Source organism: Podarcis erhardii (assembly GCF_964252035.2).
Source record: "Podarcis erhardii genome assembly, chromosome: 16".
Lineage (NCBI taxonomy): Eukaryota > Metazoa > Chordata > Lepidosauria > Squamata > Lacertidae > Podarcis > Podarcis erhardii.
In genome coordinates, this window is record NC_138514.1 from 27,981,442 (window position 1) to 27,998,242 (window position 16,801).

General features: G+C 45.3%; 1 protein-coding gene across 3 annotated transcripts in view; it reads left to right on the forward strand.

The window, feature by feature from the left end:
• COL26A1 (collagen type XXVI alpha 1 chain) overlaps positions 1-16,801 on the forward strand; it is a 96,453-nt gene that overhangs the window by 61,305 nt on the left and 18,347 nt on the right. For all 3 annotated transcript variants that reach the window (XM_081843597.1, XM_081843595.1, XM_081843596.1), the window contains exons 4-5: positions 12,951-13,012; positions 16,497-16,653. In XM_081843597.1, coding sequence (XP_081699723.1) covers positions 12,951-13,012; positions 16,497-16,653 — 219 coding nt within the window. The remainder of the gene's footprint in view (positions 1-12,950; positions 13,013-16,496; positions 16,654-16,801) is intronic.

Here is a 16,801-nt window from a genome sequence, read left to right on the forward strand (position 1 = left end):
GGCAGAGAAGCTGATTTGTATGTAGACCAGGCTTCCTCAACCTCGGCCCTCCAGATGTTTTTGGCCTACAACTCCCATGATCCCTAGCTAGCAGGACCAGTGGTCAGGGATAATGGGAATTGTAGTCTCAAAACATTTGGGGGGCCGAGGTTGAGGAAGCCTGATGTAGACGGTCCTAGATTAAATCCCTGATGTTTCCACATAGGGCTGGGTGAAATTCTTTATCTGAAGCCCTGGAAAGCCAGTGCCATTGAATGTAGGCATTGGTGAGCTCAATGGACCACTGGCCTACTTAGAAAAGGCGTCTTCCTTTGTGCTTAATAATGACAGAATTTAACCTACAATCTTAAACATGCACTTTTAACAACAACAATAATAAAAAGCACAGGGCGATCACAGCTTACACACATTTAACTTGTGCGGTTTTGGCTGCAAGCTGTTGAAGAAGGGTAAAGGTAAAGGGACCCCTGACCATTAAGTCCAGTCATGGCTGACTCTGGGGTTGCGGTGCTCATCTCGCTTTATTGGCCGAGGGAGCCAGCGTACAGCTTCCGGGTCATGTGGCCAGCACGACTAAGCCGCTTCTGGCAAACCAGAGCAGCACATGGAAACGCCGTTTACCTTCCCGCTGGAGCAGTACCTATTTATCTACTTGCACTTTGACGTGCTTTCGAACTGCTAGGTTGGCAGGAGCAGGGACCGAGCAATGGGAGCTCACCCCTTTGCGGGGATTCGAACTACCGACCTTCTGATCGCCAAGTCCTAGGCTCTGTGGTTTAACCCACAGCGCCACCCACGTCCCTCTGTTGAAGAGAGGCCAATTCAAATTGTGCAAAAGAACTTAAAAGCTGTTTCGTGCCACATCTGCATGGGGTTACCTGGCACGGAAAGAGCTTGTTTGCTGGGGACAAGCCCAACTCTAGGATGCTCAATTGTGAGACAATCCATGAGTTTCCATGAAACATCTTTGGGCCAGTCTTTGGTTGGGTGGTAAGGTAGAAATATTTTCATAGAATCATAAAACTGTAGAGTTGGAAGTGACCCTGAGGACCATCCCCCTGCATTGCAGGAATCTTTTGCCCAAAGTGGGGCTTGAACCACAACCCTGAGATTAAGAATCTCATGCTCTACTGAATGGACTATCCCAGCTATCCCAGATTTTATTTTAATCCACCCGTCGATTAAAATTCTGCTGGGGAAGGGCCATGCTGGAACATTTGGCTTGCATGTAGAAAGCCCTGAGTTCAATTCCTGGCATCCCTAGGTGGTGCTGAGAATGCCTGAAACCTTGGAGAGCCAATGCCAGTCATTGTGTACACCCGGCATAGGCAAACTCGGCCCTCCAGATGTTTTGGGTCTACAACTCCCATCATCCCTGACCACTGGTCCTGTTAGCTAGGGATCATGGGAGTTGTAGGCCAAAAACATCTGGAGGGCCGAGTTTGCTTATGCCTGGTGTAGACAACACTGAGCTAGAAGCACCAATGATCTGGTGGCGTAAGGCAGATTTCTGCCTCCTATTTAAAGCTAACACCCTCCTCCTTTATTTCTTTAATCCAGTTCACCATTTTACACTCTCATAATTTTCTGCTGATGTGTTTTGGCTGCAGGCCAGGACCTGAGACTCTGTGCTCATATGGTTTCAATAAAACAACAACAACCCCCGAAAGCAGACAATACGTCTTCTTGAACATGGCTTCCTGTAAGATTGGAGGGTGATAGCGAGCAGCTAATATTTTATCAGAAGCAGATAGACATCTGATGCTGTGGATCTGCATTAGCTAGGAAAGCATCATGGGCACAGAAGTTTGTGGAACGAGCCCATCAGTCTTTCGGATAAAGAAGCGAGCGGACATCGTTTTATTTTGCAGAGATTCTTAGATTTAGCCACGTTACTTAAGAAGATAATAATAATAATTTAAGAAGATAAGAAGAGGCATTTGGCAATGGGAGATTAGATTAGGCAGCATCCCTCTGCATTTTAGCGGCTGGCATTTGATTCCTATCTTCGTGCATCCTTTCTCAAGGATTTGGCTGAGGCTTATCTAGCTGCCTCTTGCAGGCTTGTTAGCCTGCTAGGAGTGATGCAGGCTGACAGCAGGATCCGAACTGGCAGCAGCACAGAAGCAAAAAGAGAGATAAGTTGTCTGAGTGAAGATTATAAGGCAACTCCCAATGACTAAAGAGGAGGAAGGCGATATTCTGGTTTTGTTTTGTTTTTTAAATTAAAAAACCCACTTGTGCTAGCGTTGCATCTCACCTCTGTGCGTAGCTGCCAACTTTTCCCTTTTCTTGCGAGGAATCCTATTCGGAATAGGGGAATTTCCCTTTAAAAAAGGGAAAAGTTGACAGCTATGCGTCTGTGTGCTTAGTAGCAAGAGGAGCCCAATAAGAACTGCCTGGCCAGATCAAACTGAATCTCTAGTCTAGTATTCTGTTTCCAGCAATAGACGGGATAATCCATGGGGTGCAAAAAAGTTCAGGTTTGTTCCAAACATAGGAGCCAATTGCTAGAGGCTTCTAGCAGAGAGGGCAGGTTGAACAGGCAGCCGCAACAAGGAGGAATAGGAGAGGCTGCAGAAAGGCCAGCAGGCAGCAAGGTTTGGCCAAACCAGGGGCCCCAGCAGGAACCCAATGGAGCCAACCTCTCATTGACCTGAAGATGCAGCCTATATGGCTACTGTACATAGAACTCAATTTTCATTTCATTTGTTTGCACTTGTTTTGGAGTTGTTGTTTTTTTGCAAATGCCTCCAGACTCGAGCAAGGGGTTGCAAATGTGGAATTGGGCTTGGGAACCTGCATCTATGCTGGGGAAAGGTTTGGGTTTTTTAATATATATATATATTTCATTGCAGCGAATCAAACAAATTGATGCAATAAAAATAAGGGAGGTACAAAAAAGCAGTGCAGTATATCCAGAAAAAAACTTAATATTAGGTTGGTAGAGAGCTTAAGACCACGAGGAATGCCAAATGTCATGTTGTGCTGTAGAGAGGGAGTCCTGTGGGTCTGCATTTGTTGTATATAAAACAAAACCCTACCCAAAAAGCGTATAATGTTTCGGGGTACTCCAAGCTTTTGGCAACACATAATGTACAAGTTGTTGTCCCTCCCCCCCAGCCAATGCTAAACTCCACATTTTAAAAAGAATACAAAAGTGAAAGTTTCAAGTTCTGTAAGGTTTTCCATTTTGGGGCAATTTTGAGGTTCTGGCAACCACCGCCGTCCCCGTCAAGAGTTGCCGAGAGCTGAAACCTTTCAGCTGATTGTCCCATAGATTTAGTAAACAAAGCTGTTGTGAAATTGGAACAAGATGTTTGGGTAATCTCTCGACAAATCATTGTCCAGAATGGAAGGATCTATACTCTGAAGGTGCTCTGGCTGCCAGTGTGGTGCAGTGGTTACTGTTTTGGACTAGGACCTGGGAGACCAGGGTTCAAATCTCGCACTCAGCCATGAGGCTCACTGGGTGATCTTGGAGGCCCATCACTGCCTCTCAGCCCAAACTCACAAGGTGGCTCTTCTGGGGGTTATATGAAGAGGGGGAGAACTATGTCCGCCACCTTGAGCTCCTTGGGGTGGGGTGTAAATGCAAGAAACAAGCAAGAAGGCACAGACTGTGGTGTCATCAATTCAGTCCTTATAATGAGTGGGAAACTCTATTAACCACTGTGGTGAAGAGTTTTAGCGGATGGAGCATTGGGCTAAGACTTTGTTCTGCCACGAAACTTACTGGGTGAGAGTGGGCCATAGCTGTCCACTTTTCCCTTTTCCTGCAAGGAATCCTATTCGGAATAAGGGAATTTCCTTTTAAAAAAGGGGAACGTTGACAGCTATGGACTGAGCCAGTTACAAACTCAACCCTAACCCACCTCACAGGGTTGCATACCCTCTAACATTTATCCATTTAAAATAGGGACGTCCTTTTTAATAATAATAATAATAATAATAATAATAATAATAATAATAATAATACCACCTCACCAATCTGACTGGATTGCCATGGCCAATCTTGGCAACTTCCAACATATATAAAAACATAATAAACCATTTAACATTTTTTTAAAAAAACCTTTCCTATACGGGGCTGCCTTCAGATGTACTCTAAAGCTTGGCTTGGGGAAGATACCCTCCAACATTTATCTGATTAAAATAGGGGTGTCCTAAGGGAAAGAGTGGCAGGTGGTGCTGTGGGTTAAACCACAGAGCCTAGGACTTGCCGATCAGAAGGTCGGCAGTTTGAATCCCCGCAACGGGGTGAGCTCCCGTTGCTCAGTCCCTGCTCCTGCCAACCTAGCAGTTCGAAAGCATGTCAGAGTGCAAGTAGATAAATAGATACCGCTCTGGCGGGAAGGTAAATGGCGTTTCCGTGCGCTGCTCTGGTTCGCCAGAAGCGGCTTAGTCATGCTGGCCACATGACCCGGAAGCTGTATGCCAGCTCCCTCGGCCAATAAAGCGAGATGAGCGCCGCAACCCCAGAGTCGGCCACGACTGGACCTAATGGTCAGGGCTCCCCTTTACCTTTACTAAAGAAAAGTGGAACATTCTGGGATCAAATCAGAAACCAGGATAGCTCCTGTAAATCCAGAAAACAGGGACCTTTGGAAGTTCTGGGGGTTGTTGTGTGGATTAAACGAGGAGAGGGAGAATTGTGCACCCCACCTTGAGCTCCTTAGCCAGGAGGAAGATGGCTAGAAATGCAGTCACAAAATAAATAAATAAACTGCTTGCCTAACAGGGCAGCTGTGAGCGGATATGGGAACAGAGCCATGTACCCCACCTTGAATTCCTTGGAGGGAATAGTGGGGTCATTTGCGAGGTTAAAATGGGGATAACGCCCAATATGTTACCCCTGAGCAACATGGACAGATAGAAAAATAAACAGATAAATATTGCTATCCTTCCCCGCCCCCGAGATATACTCCCTGGAAGCAGCTCTGCATGAATCCTTCAGGTTAAATTAGATCAACCTGCATTAATTGTCTGCCTCTAAATATATTGTATTTGGCCCAGAAAGTCATATAAATCAAGGATTTAAAAAGTCCTCGTCCCAAGCAGGTGGAACCTCTGTTTCCATGTAAAAACATATTTCTACTTTGGCACTCGCCCTACAGGATTCTCTCATAATCCAAGGCTCTTTCTTTTTCTTTTTTTAAAAAAGGAAATATTTATGAAACGTATAAAACATAAGTCCTTCTTTCCAACCAGCTTTCTAGATTCCTTGCCAAGCGTAGTTTTCTCTGAGCCATAGGAAGCTGGACGGAGAGGGTTTTTTGGTTTTTTTACAGGAATCTTTGCAGAAATGTCCTCCTTGCGGAATACACATTGCTTACATTACAGCACAGTCCCCAATGGGGAGAGTAAGAACTCTTTGCTGCTCTTTTTCAGCTCGGGGGCCATGTTCCCTCCTGGGCAGGCTTACAGGGGCCACATGAGAAAAGTAAAAATGTCAATGTACAAAAAAGGGAGGGGAGCCAATGGCAGAGGAGTATATTCCAGAACAAGTCATCACAATTAAAATACAGTGGTACCTCGGGTTAAGTACTCGTTCCGGAGGTCCATTCTTGACCTGAAACTGTTCTTAACCTGAAGCACCACTTTAGCTAATGGGGCCTCCTGCTGCCGCCGCGCCGCTGGAGCACGTTTCTGTTCTCATCCTGAAGCAAAGTTCTTAACCCGAGGTACTATTTCTGGGTTAGCGGAGTCTGTAACCTGAAGCGTATGTAACCCAAGGTACCACTGTAACTTGGGACCAGTTTAACAACTTGGGACCAGTTTTCCTGCAAGAAAACTGCAGAGGAGGGCAACCAAGATGATCAAGAATCGGGAAACTAAGCCTTAGGAGGAGCGCTTGAAGGAGCTGACTATGTTTAGCCTGGAAAAGAGGAGACTGAGAGGAGATATGAGAGCCTTCCTCAAATATCTCAAGGTCTGTCACATGGAAGAGGGAACATGCCTGTTTTCTCCTGCTCTGGCTTCAAGTTACAAGAAAGGAGATTCTGACTAAACATTTGGTAAAAATATTCTGACAGTGAGAGCTGTTTGACAACGGAGAAGTCTCCCTCCGGAGGTTTTGGACTCTCCTTCCTTGGAGGTTTTTAAGCAGAGGTTGGGTGGCCATCTGTCATGGATGCTTCAGCTGAGATTCCTGCATTGCAGGGGGTTGGACTAGATGACCCTGGGGTCCCTTCCAACTCTATGGTTCTATGATTCTATGATCACCTTACCCTAGAGAGGCGCACTCGGTCGCTTTCATTTGTAGAACTGGCACAGTTAACAGGCGCCACATAATACCCACAATACCCATTTAATCTGTCAGAACGCACACTTTGAAACTCTCTGCCTATTGACAACACTGCACTCTTTTTGCTGCCCGCTGAAAATACAGTGATACCTCTGGTTGCAAACGGGATCCGTTCCGGAGGCCCGTTCGCAACATGAAAAGAGTGCAGCCCACACCGGCGCGTCTGTGATTCGGCGCTTCTGCGCATGGGCGTGACATCATTTTGCGCTTCTGCACATGCGCAAGCGGCAAAACCCGGAAGTAATCTGAAATAACATAACATGAAGCAAACGTAACATGAGGTATGACTGTATTTCTGTTTCAAGCCTACCTAGATAGGTAGAACGTTGGCACGTTGTCAGGAGTGGGCCAGCAATAAATCCCAAGGAGTAAGTCAAGTTAACTGTTTATTAGAAGAAACCAGGCCTGCTCAGGAGTTGCAGGCCTATTGAGCACAGCAACTCTTAATCTCGGTAGGTCTGCCCTCTATGAGGCAGCTGTGGAGACTGAGGGTCCCTGACTTCCCACAGAATGGATAGGTTTGATCTTCTTGCAGTCCATGGGACTCTCAAGAGTCTCCTCCAGCACCATAATTCAAAAGCATCAATTCTTTGGCAATCAGCCTTCTTTATGGTCCAGCTCTCACATACATCACTACTGGGAAAAACCATAGCTTTAACTATACGGACCTTTGTTGGCAAGGTGATGTCTCTGCTTTTTATATTTGAGACCTTTAATCATGAGTAGGCAAACTAAGGCCCAGGGGCCAGATCCGGCCCACGCCTTCTAAATCCGGCCCGTGGATGGTCCTGGAATCAGCGTGTTTTTACATGAGTAGAATGTGTGCTTTTATTTAAAATGAATCTCTGGGTTATTTGTGGGGCATAGGAATTCGTTCATATTTTTTTTTTTTCAAAATATAGTCCGGCCCCCCATTAAGGTCTGAGGGACAGTGGACCGGCCCCCTGCTGAAAAAGTTTGCTGACCCCTGCCTTAAATTCTCATAACACCGCCAACCCATATTACCAAAGCCGTAGCATTCTGTTCCTCTTCCCTCTGGACTGTGAAACACTTGCTTTTCCCAAGTTGGTAAATGCATGCAGTTGGAAATTGCTTCGGTGTGCACACACTAAAAAAAGAAAGAAAAAAGAGAAGAATCTGAGCTCAGATTTGAAAATAGATTTCAGGTCTCCTGCGAAGGCTAATCAGGAACCTCCGGGGACTTCCAGAGGAGGTAAAAGGTTGCTTAGGAAGCAGCTTTGTACCTCGATTAACATCTGCAGATTTGTTGTAAGGGAAAGCCTTGGGAGCTCTGGGAGCCGCACATCTGCTCGGCAGATGAGCTACCTAAAAGTGCACAACAAGAGGGGCTTTTGTGATGGCAGCAAGGCACATCTGGGGAGAGGGAAATTTGGATGCCTGCCTTTTGCCACTCTTGAAAAAAAAGCAGGGAAAGGGGATAAAGCAGGTTTGGAAGGAACTGAAGCCCCCCTGTGGTGTGCACACATGCCATTTACTCCAGAGGAGTCTCACAGCAGCAGATGGGATGCAGTGCTGAAGGAAAGTGGAGGTTCAAGGCCTGGGCTCCTTGGGATGGACCTGCCTCTACAAAGAAGATACAGTGGTACCTTGGATCTTAAACGCCTTGGTACTCAAATGCCTTGGTTCTCAAACACCGAAAACCCAGGAATAAGTGTTCCGGTTTTTGAATGCTTTTCAGAAGCTGAATGTCTGATGCGGCAGTCAGCTATTGTTTCTGGGGTGCCTGCACCATTCGGAAGCTGTGCCTTGATTTTCAAACATTTCGGAAGTCAAGCGGACTTCCGGAACGGATTAGGTTTGTGGCTTTTATTTTTGCTATTTATTTTGCGTTTTTGTTTCTGAGGCTTTTTCGGTTCATTTGTTTTTGTGACTGTGTAGAACCCAGTTCAGCTACTGATAGATTGATTGTGTGACTGCAAAAAAAATTTAAATTTTGATTTTTATCATCTACAATACTGTCTTATTTATTTTATAGTACAGTACATTGATTATTGCTTTGGTTTTATGGATCGATGGTCTCGTTAGAAAGTAAAATTCATGTTAAATTGTTAGGGGTTGTTTTTAAAAGTCTGGAACAGATTAATCCATTTTGCATTACTTTCTATGGGAAAGCGCACCTTGGTTTTGGAACACTTTGGTTTTGGAACTGATTTCTGGAACAGATTAAGTTTGAGAACCAAGGTACCACTGTATTTATCTTGAAATGGCAAGCTTGTGTGGCTGGGCCTCCTGCAAAATCAGGCCTCTGGGGTCCCATGTGGAAATGGCACCAATGATAGCCGTCACAAAGGAATGGGTAGGCAGAAAGAAACCGTTAGTGATAGATCCTCTGGTTGCTAGATGAACTCCTTGAGAGCTGCTGTTGGGGTTTTTGCAAAGGCTGTTAAAGAAAGCACAAAAGGGGAACTCTCTGGTAAGTTCTCTGTCCTGAAATCTGGGCAACACAGATATAAGATATAAGAATCAAAGGCACATTGGAATGCCTCCTTTTTTTAAATCCCTGCAAGTAGAAAACCAGTCAAATGACTGGATTAGAAGTTCTCTCCCTGAAGATCTGGTTTTCTACTTGCAGGGAGTCTCTCAGAATCTTTCTGAAATTTGCAATGAAGAGAATTTTGGAAGAACTGTTTTTAAACGTGTGGGGTTGTTGTTTTTTTTGGTTTTTTGAGGGGGCATATGGAATTACCTGACTTTCCAGAGTGAAACCAATGCCTTAGAAACCCTCCATTGGCCCATATTTCTTCAGTTTGCAGTCATAGAAGGTGCTGCGTGGAGGTTTGCCACAGCTTACAGTTCATTCACGTTTTCCTCCCACTAAAGTCCTGATGGGCATGAAACACACCTTGATAAAACACTACAATAAAAAGAAACTTGGTGTAAAAACACAGCTTGATATCATACAGCCCCTAGCACAGTGTGTTACGATGGCTGCAGCGTTCAGAGAAATCATTAAGTGGTCTGCCAAGACACCAAACAATTTTCAAGTAGTCCGGGGGTCTGGGAGGGTTCTTCTGGTCCAGCGTCACATGACTGATTGCTAGTGAAAAGCCCTGGAAACGAGGGACTTTCAGTCTTGGCAACTGATTTTCGTGAAGTAAGACCACTGGAAATAAGCTGCTCTGCTCATTAGGCCTGACACTCAACCAAATTTGTGGGGTTCGTGTTTTTGCTAATACAGTGGACGCCTGGGTTGCGAACGTGATCTGTAAGGGATGCATGTTCGCAACCCGCAGCAGCGCGTCTGCGCACGCACGGATTGCGATCCGGCGCTTCTGCGCATGTGCAAAGCGCGATTTAGCGTTTCTGTACATGCGCGACCGCCGAAACCCAGAAATAACCCATTCTAGTACTTTTGGGTTTCGGCAGGTGTGTAACCCAAAAAAACGCAACCTGAAGCGGTATGTAACCCGAGGTATGACTGTAAAGAGTTCAACTTTGAACAGTGTGGTTACTGACCAGCATGCTCTGGCAACAGTGACAATCCTGTGGGAGGGAGTTCCGTAGATTAACCATGCCCTGCCCTGAAGGAATTCTTTGTTCTAGGTTTGCTGAACCTTCCTCCATTCCTTTTCATTGAATGACCATGAGTTTGGGCATTAATGAGAGAGAACGATTTGTTGCTGCCGTTTAAAACATTGCTGCTGAAGAACCTGCCATAGGAGGCTCACCTTAACCCCGTCCTCTTTTTCTTCTCTGGTATATTCTCCTCCAACCTGTTGTCCTACCCCCACCCCCGCTCCTTTGCACTACAATTCCCATCAGCCTCAAACCAGCACAGGGTGGAGAAGGATGGCCTACACTGTGGCCGTAGCTTTGCCAATGCTGCCATCTAGTGGCTTGATATATAGCATCGTTGCTATTGCCTTGGTCCAAGCGGCTAATTTCATAAAATGTGTGAGTCCACAAGCAGCGGCCCTTACTGTGGGATGGATGAAACTTTGTGCAGTCGGTATTTATTTGTGTTCATGCATAATTCCGTTCCATCCTGTTTCTGCCTTTGTCTGCAAATGATTTTTTTAAAACAACTTTGCATGAAAATTCATATTTGAACGCAAATTTAATTGCATATCAAAAATGTCCTAAAAACACACTCTTATATCCAGTATGATTCTTAGATAGAGAACTGCACTGCTAAATTTGGAGAAGTGTGAAAACAGAAGGATTATCAGTCGATAAGAGCATGAGACGCTTAATCTCAGGGACGTGAATTTGAGCCCCATGTTGCGCAAAATATTCCTGCATTTCATTGGGTTGAACTAGATGACCCTTGGGGTCCCTTCCGACTCTGCCATTCTATGATTCTATGATCCATGCGTGAGCCCAGGAGCTGCAGATCAGAGAAGTTGGCATTGGGATTCACAGAAATAAAACCCCTCTAGCATCCCTGCTCACATGGCTACCGGTGTTTGAGAAGCCCAACTAGAAACCCCTTGAATAACAAAATTGGTGTCAGCTTGGAAACAAAAGTGGGGCTGTCACGAGAAAGATGAGAAGTTGTTGCATACCTGGGGGAATCCCAAGAAGATACAGAAGTACATTCCTATTACATTCCTAGGGGACTTCTGGGAGGAAATGTTTGCTAGCAAGTGCCACCAGCTTCACTAGCAGGTTTGGCCCAATTTTGCCCCCCTCCCCTCCTGAAAATGTTAAATTTGCTCAACTTTTTTTTACAAATAGATGCCTTTTCTTCTACAGGTGCAACCACGAATTCTCCACGAATTTGCCCAATCCTCTCTCTTTTTTTCTTCATATAATTTTTTATTAAATGTTCTGTTTTACAATTTAAAGTACTCATTTTTACATCCTTAAGATATCGATGACTTCCCTTCTTCTCTTTCCATGGTTCATTTTACATATCATAAATCCCTGCGTGTTTTACAAAAGCCATACCATTCAGTATTCCGTTATTACATCTGTCAAAACTTATTTACACTGTCAAATTTATCTTAATGCTGCCAGCGTTTTCAGCTGTACACAGTTATTTCCCATATTTTCAATAAACGTTTTCTAATCTTCTCTAAACGTATGTTCTTCTTGTTCTCTTGTTCTATATGTTAAGTCTGCAAGCTTCACATATTTTGTCAACTTAAGCTGCCATTCTTCTTTGGTTGGGACCTCGCTCATTTTTCATTTTTGGGCTAACAAAACACAGACCACAGCAGTGGCTTTCATAAATAACCTTTTTGACCCCTGGGAATTTCTGTCTGAATTATCCCCAGCAGGAAGGACTCTGGTTTGTCCAATCCTCTTTTAAAGCCATCCAAGTTAGTGACCATCACTGCCTCTTGAGGAGTGAGTTCAATAGTTTTAATTATGTCCTGAATCTCCCAACATTCAGTTTCATTGGATGTGTCCATGAATTCTAGTGTTTTGAAAGAGGGAGACAAACTTTCTCTTTCTACCTACTTTCTCCATGCCATGCATCATTTTATAGACTTCTCTCATGTCGCCTCTTACTGGCCTTTTTATAATTGAAAAAGTCCACAACATGGCAAGATTTCCTCATAAGAGAGTCCCATAATCATTTTGGATGCCCATTATTGAACCTGGAGGGCGGCAGGCTGCTCTCAGTCGGTCCTGCAATTTACAAGAATGGCCACTAGCAACAAATGTCACTAAGAGAATTCTGCTCCACATTTCCAAGCTACACTCTTGGGTATTAATTGATTGATTGATTGATTGATTGATTGATTGATTGATTTATCGATAGATCAATCAATCTGAGAGAGAGATCTGTGCACCGACTTATTAATAAATGATCCAACTTTACAGAAGGTCAGAAAAATTAGCTTTCTTGCCTGATTGCTGCAATGTGTTTGAAAAGCGTTATTTGCTAAAACTGCTGAGAATCTTGCGACTAATCTGTAATGAAAGAAAACGACGTTCCTTGGTTTGGAGATCAATACGCACCGTGAAGGATCTTTTTGTGTATTTTTGCTTCTTTGTATAAATATTTGTCCCTAGAGGAGATTTCATTTATCTATAGTTGATCTAATAAAATAGTTCACTGAATGATGGGAATTGGGAATGGAGATGTTTCCCCCCACAAAATGACTTTCTTCTTAACCAATAGCTGCTGAAAAATTATGGCTGACAGTCCCCAGATACGCTGGTGGTTCTTTGCAACTCTCATTGTGATTTGACAACCAACCTCCTAACAACTCTCAGCATCCGTAACAAACTACAGCTCCCAGAATTCTTTGGGGGAAGTCATGACTGTTTAAAGTTGTGTCATAGTGCTTTAAATTTATGGTGCAAATGTAGCCTTGAAGACATTCTGTTGCTGTCAGGGGGAACTGTATAGAGAAAAAACATGGCAGCCCCATGTTTCTCCCCTCCCCCTTACAATTCCCCCTGAGGGGAAGGCAATGGCATCTTGAAGCTAACTGCTTATTTATTTTCATATTCATCCTAGGAAAGAGGGTTTTTCTTGACATTTAGTTGTGCCAAATACAAATAACTTGTTAGAATCCTCCACTCAGAAAGTCTTTTTTGCCTGAACAGTGGGGCAGAAGCAAACAATAAATGTTAATACATACCATATGAAAATAAAAAGAATGGCAAATATTTCAAAATATTGTTAATTTCTTTTTAACTGTGTTTGCCCTGTCCCCCTTTTTAGAATGTATGAATTGCACGAGGCTCACAGATATGACTGAGAGGCTGAACACCCTTGAAGCCAAGGTAAAGTATTATTATTATTTCTATTACTACTACTACTAAAAGGTAAAGGGACGCCTGACTATTAGGTCCAGTCGTGGACGACTCTGGAGTTGCGGTGCTCATCTCGCTCTATAGGCTGACGGAGCCGACGTTTGTCCGCAGACAGCTTCCGGGTCATGTGGCCAGTATGACTAAGCTGCTTCTGGCGAACAAGAGCAGCACACGGGAACGCCATTTACCTTCCCACCGGAGCAGTACCTATTTATCTACTTGTACTGAGTGCTTTCTAACTGGCAGGAGCAGGGACCGAGCAACGGAAGCTCACCCCGCCGCGGGGATTCGAACTGCCGACCTTCTGATCAGCAAAGCCCTAGGCTCTGTGGTTTAACCCACAGCGCCACCTGCGTCATCTACTACTACTACTACTACTACTACTACTACTATCACTACTATCTATTACCTGCCCTTCACCCCAAGGTCCCACTGTGGGATACAACAATTAAAACACATTACAGTAATATTAAAATACAATATTACACTATATTTGAAACAGTTTAAAACAATAAGCTTCTCAAGGAAGAGTTGGATAGGCTAAGGGCTCTTATGCCCTAGAATCATAGAATCTTAGAATTGGAAGGGACCCCAGGGGTCATCTAGTCCAACCCCCTGCAATGATGGAGTCACAGCCCAAGAATGGCCATCCAACCCCTGTTTAGAAATCTCCAGTGAAGGAGAGTCCACCACCTTCCAAGGGACTCCATTCCATTATCAAACAGCTCTTGATGTCAGAAAGTTCTTCCTAATGTTTAGTCGGAATCTCCTTTCTTCTCACTTGAAACCATTGGTTCAGGTCCTCCCCTCGGGAGCAGGAGAAAACAAGCTTGCTCTCTCTTCCATGTGATGGGTCTGTAGATATCTGAAGCTGGCTATCATACCTCCTCTTAGTCTCCTCTTTTGCAGGCTAAACATTCAAAGCTAGCTCCATACAGCCAGCAAGATTCTGTTCAATCTTGTAGGGTGGGCTTCCTATTTTTTAGACCAGCTTCCCCCAAACCTGGTAGCTTTCCAGATGTTATTGGACTACAACTTCCATCCTCCCTCCCTGGTGACTATGTCAGGTGAGGCTGATGGGTGTTGGGCGAGTCCATCATCATCTGGAGGGCTGCAGGCTCTCCCCATTCCTGCTGTACAGTGTCCACCCAGAGGCCCAGTTTCTGTGGAACATGAGGAGGCAAAGGCTACTGGACTCAGGTCCTGCTGGTAGGATCCCCAGAATCACCTTGTTGGGCAGAGTGACCTAAGATATTTGAAGATTCTGTGTTTAGTGAGATAGGCAGTTCTAGTATTTTTTTCCAAATTTGCACCTGTACCTACAAATTTGTTGTTGTTTAGTCGTTTAGTTGTGTCCGACTCTTCGTGACCCCATGGACCAGAGCACGCCAGGCTCTCCTGTCTTCCACTGCCTCCCACAGTTTGGTCAAACTCATGCTGGTAGCTTCGAGAACACTGTCCAACCATCTCGTCCTCTGCCCTCCCCTTCTCCTTGTGCCCTCCATCTTTCCCAACATCAGGGTCTTTTCCAGGGAGTCGAGTCTTCTCATGAGGTGGCCAAAGTATTGGAGCCTCAGCTTCACAATCTGTCCTTCCAGTGAGCATTTAGGGCTGATTTCCTTCAGAATGGATAGGTTTGATCTACTTGCAGTCCATGGGACTCTCAAGAGTCTCCTCCAGCACCATAATTCAAAAGCATCAATTCTTCGGCGATCAGCCTTCTTTATGATCCAGCTCTCACTTCCATACATCACTACTGGGAAAACCATAGCTTTAACTATACGGACCTTTGTTGGCAAGGTGATGTCTCTGCTTTTTAAGATGCTGTCTAGGTTTGTCATTGCTTTTCTCCCAAGAAGCAGGCGTCTTTTAATTTCGTGGCTGCTGTCACCATCTGCAGTGATCTACCTACAAATTAGCATGTGCAAACCTGGGTCCTCTTTCACCTCTTCCTTTTGGTGATGCATCTCCTCTGTTTTTGGACAAGATTCTCCCTTAGCCACTCTGCACCTGATGCATCCTTCTCCGTGGCTTTGCATGCAGATGGCGAGTGTCGTTCATTTGGCTATGAGGACAGCCCTGATCCACACACACTTTTTGAATCCCCATTTAATGACTAGATTTCTCGCATGACCACATTCCCTAGCCTGTGAAACCCGCCCACATATTTTAACAAAAACCCTCCAGAATGCGGATTAAATGTCTGCTATAAATCCCAGCTTCCAGGCACTCCGTCTCAAACCTTCCAGTATTTGACCTGAGCTGGTGTCCCCCAGTCCAGTGCAAGAAGCAGGCCAGGATGATTGGAACGTCACAAAATAACATGACACACATCATAGATACGATTGATTCCGCATGGGATTGATAGAATGACCCGCATCATTTCTGCATGGCTGTAGTTTCCTATAATGCAGTCCCGGTTTTTCAATGGGTTCCAAAATGGAAAAAAGGAATTCTTTTCTTCCTATATACATACAAATGTAAGGCCGTCATCACGCAGCCCTTATTGGAGGATTGGCTCATCACAGTCCTTGATTTGCATGAAGACAGGCATAGGCAACAACTCCTAAGGCCAAGGCACTTTGGGGCCTTTTTATGAGGAGGCCACCATTCCCATTATTCAGAGGGTGGAAGAGGGCAAACACGGAGCTGAGTGTGGCTTGGCTTCGGTGGCTGGCGGCTCCTGCTGCTGCTGCCGCCACCACTGGCCAACGATTACTTCCCCCATCTTTCACTTGCGAGGCAGGGGGAGTGGATGCCGCTGGCCTGTGGGGCCATGCTGCCACTGTGTTAGGGTCCACGCCTGGCTCCTCATGATGTCGTGAAGGAGCGTCTCCACCCACATCGTTCTGCCCGGACACTGAGGTCCAGCGCTGAGGGCCTTCTGGCGGTTCCCCCACTGTGAGGTTACAGGGAACCAGGCAGAGGGCCTTCTCGGTGGTGGCACCCGCCCTGTGGAATGCCCTCCCATCAGATGTCAAGGAACACTATTTGACTTTTAGGAGACATCTGAAGGCAGCCCTGTTTAGGGAAGTTTTTAATGTTTGATGTTTCATCGTATTTTTTATATTCTGTGGGGAGCCACCCAGAGTGGCTGGGGAGGCCAGGCCAGATGGGTGGGGTATAAGTATATGATGATGATGATGATGTCAGGAAGTTGCGTCAGGTCCCTGCAATCTTTTTCAGAAGTTGGTGCTTTTGAAGTCAGGAGCAAAAAGAGAAGGCAGGCTTTTAAATGGTGGTTTTAAACAACTATAGGGCTTTGAATAGTGATAGGGCTGCTGTAAGAAGCTGAGGGGTTTGGCTGAACGAGTATCATGTGGCCTCTGTAACAGTCCCAGTTCTGCAGGTCAAATTGGTTGGAGTGGGCATTTGCAAGGTAAGATGACCTCACGGTTAAACTGGTCGCTCAAGCTGTTTGGGGCTCCGGTTGATTGTTATGACTTGAATCCAGATCCTTCTGCTCGAGGCTGCAGAGCAGGCTCCGCCGTCGGAAAACGACCTGCCGATGGCAAAGACGACAGTCCCCACGTGGTACGACGACTTGGTGCCAGATGCCATTCCCCTGGCCAATCCAGGGACCATCTTGAGGAAAGCAACAGGACCCATTGGTGAGCCAACTGCAGAGAATCCTTTCCCAGCCCATCACACTGTGCGAAGGAGGAGCCGGTCAGATTGCAGCCTGACTTGTGTCGCTTTTGCATGCGATTATCTGTAATTTTATTTTTTTACTTGCAGCCCAAGTCCGTTCCATCCCAC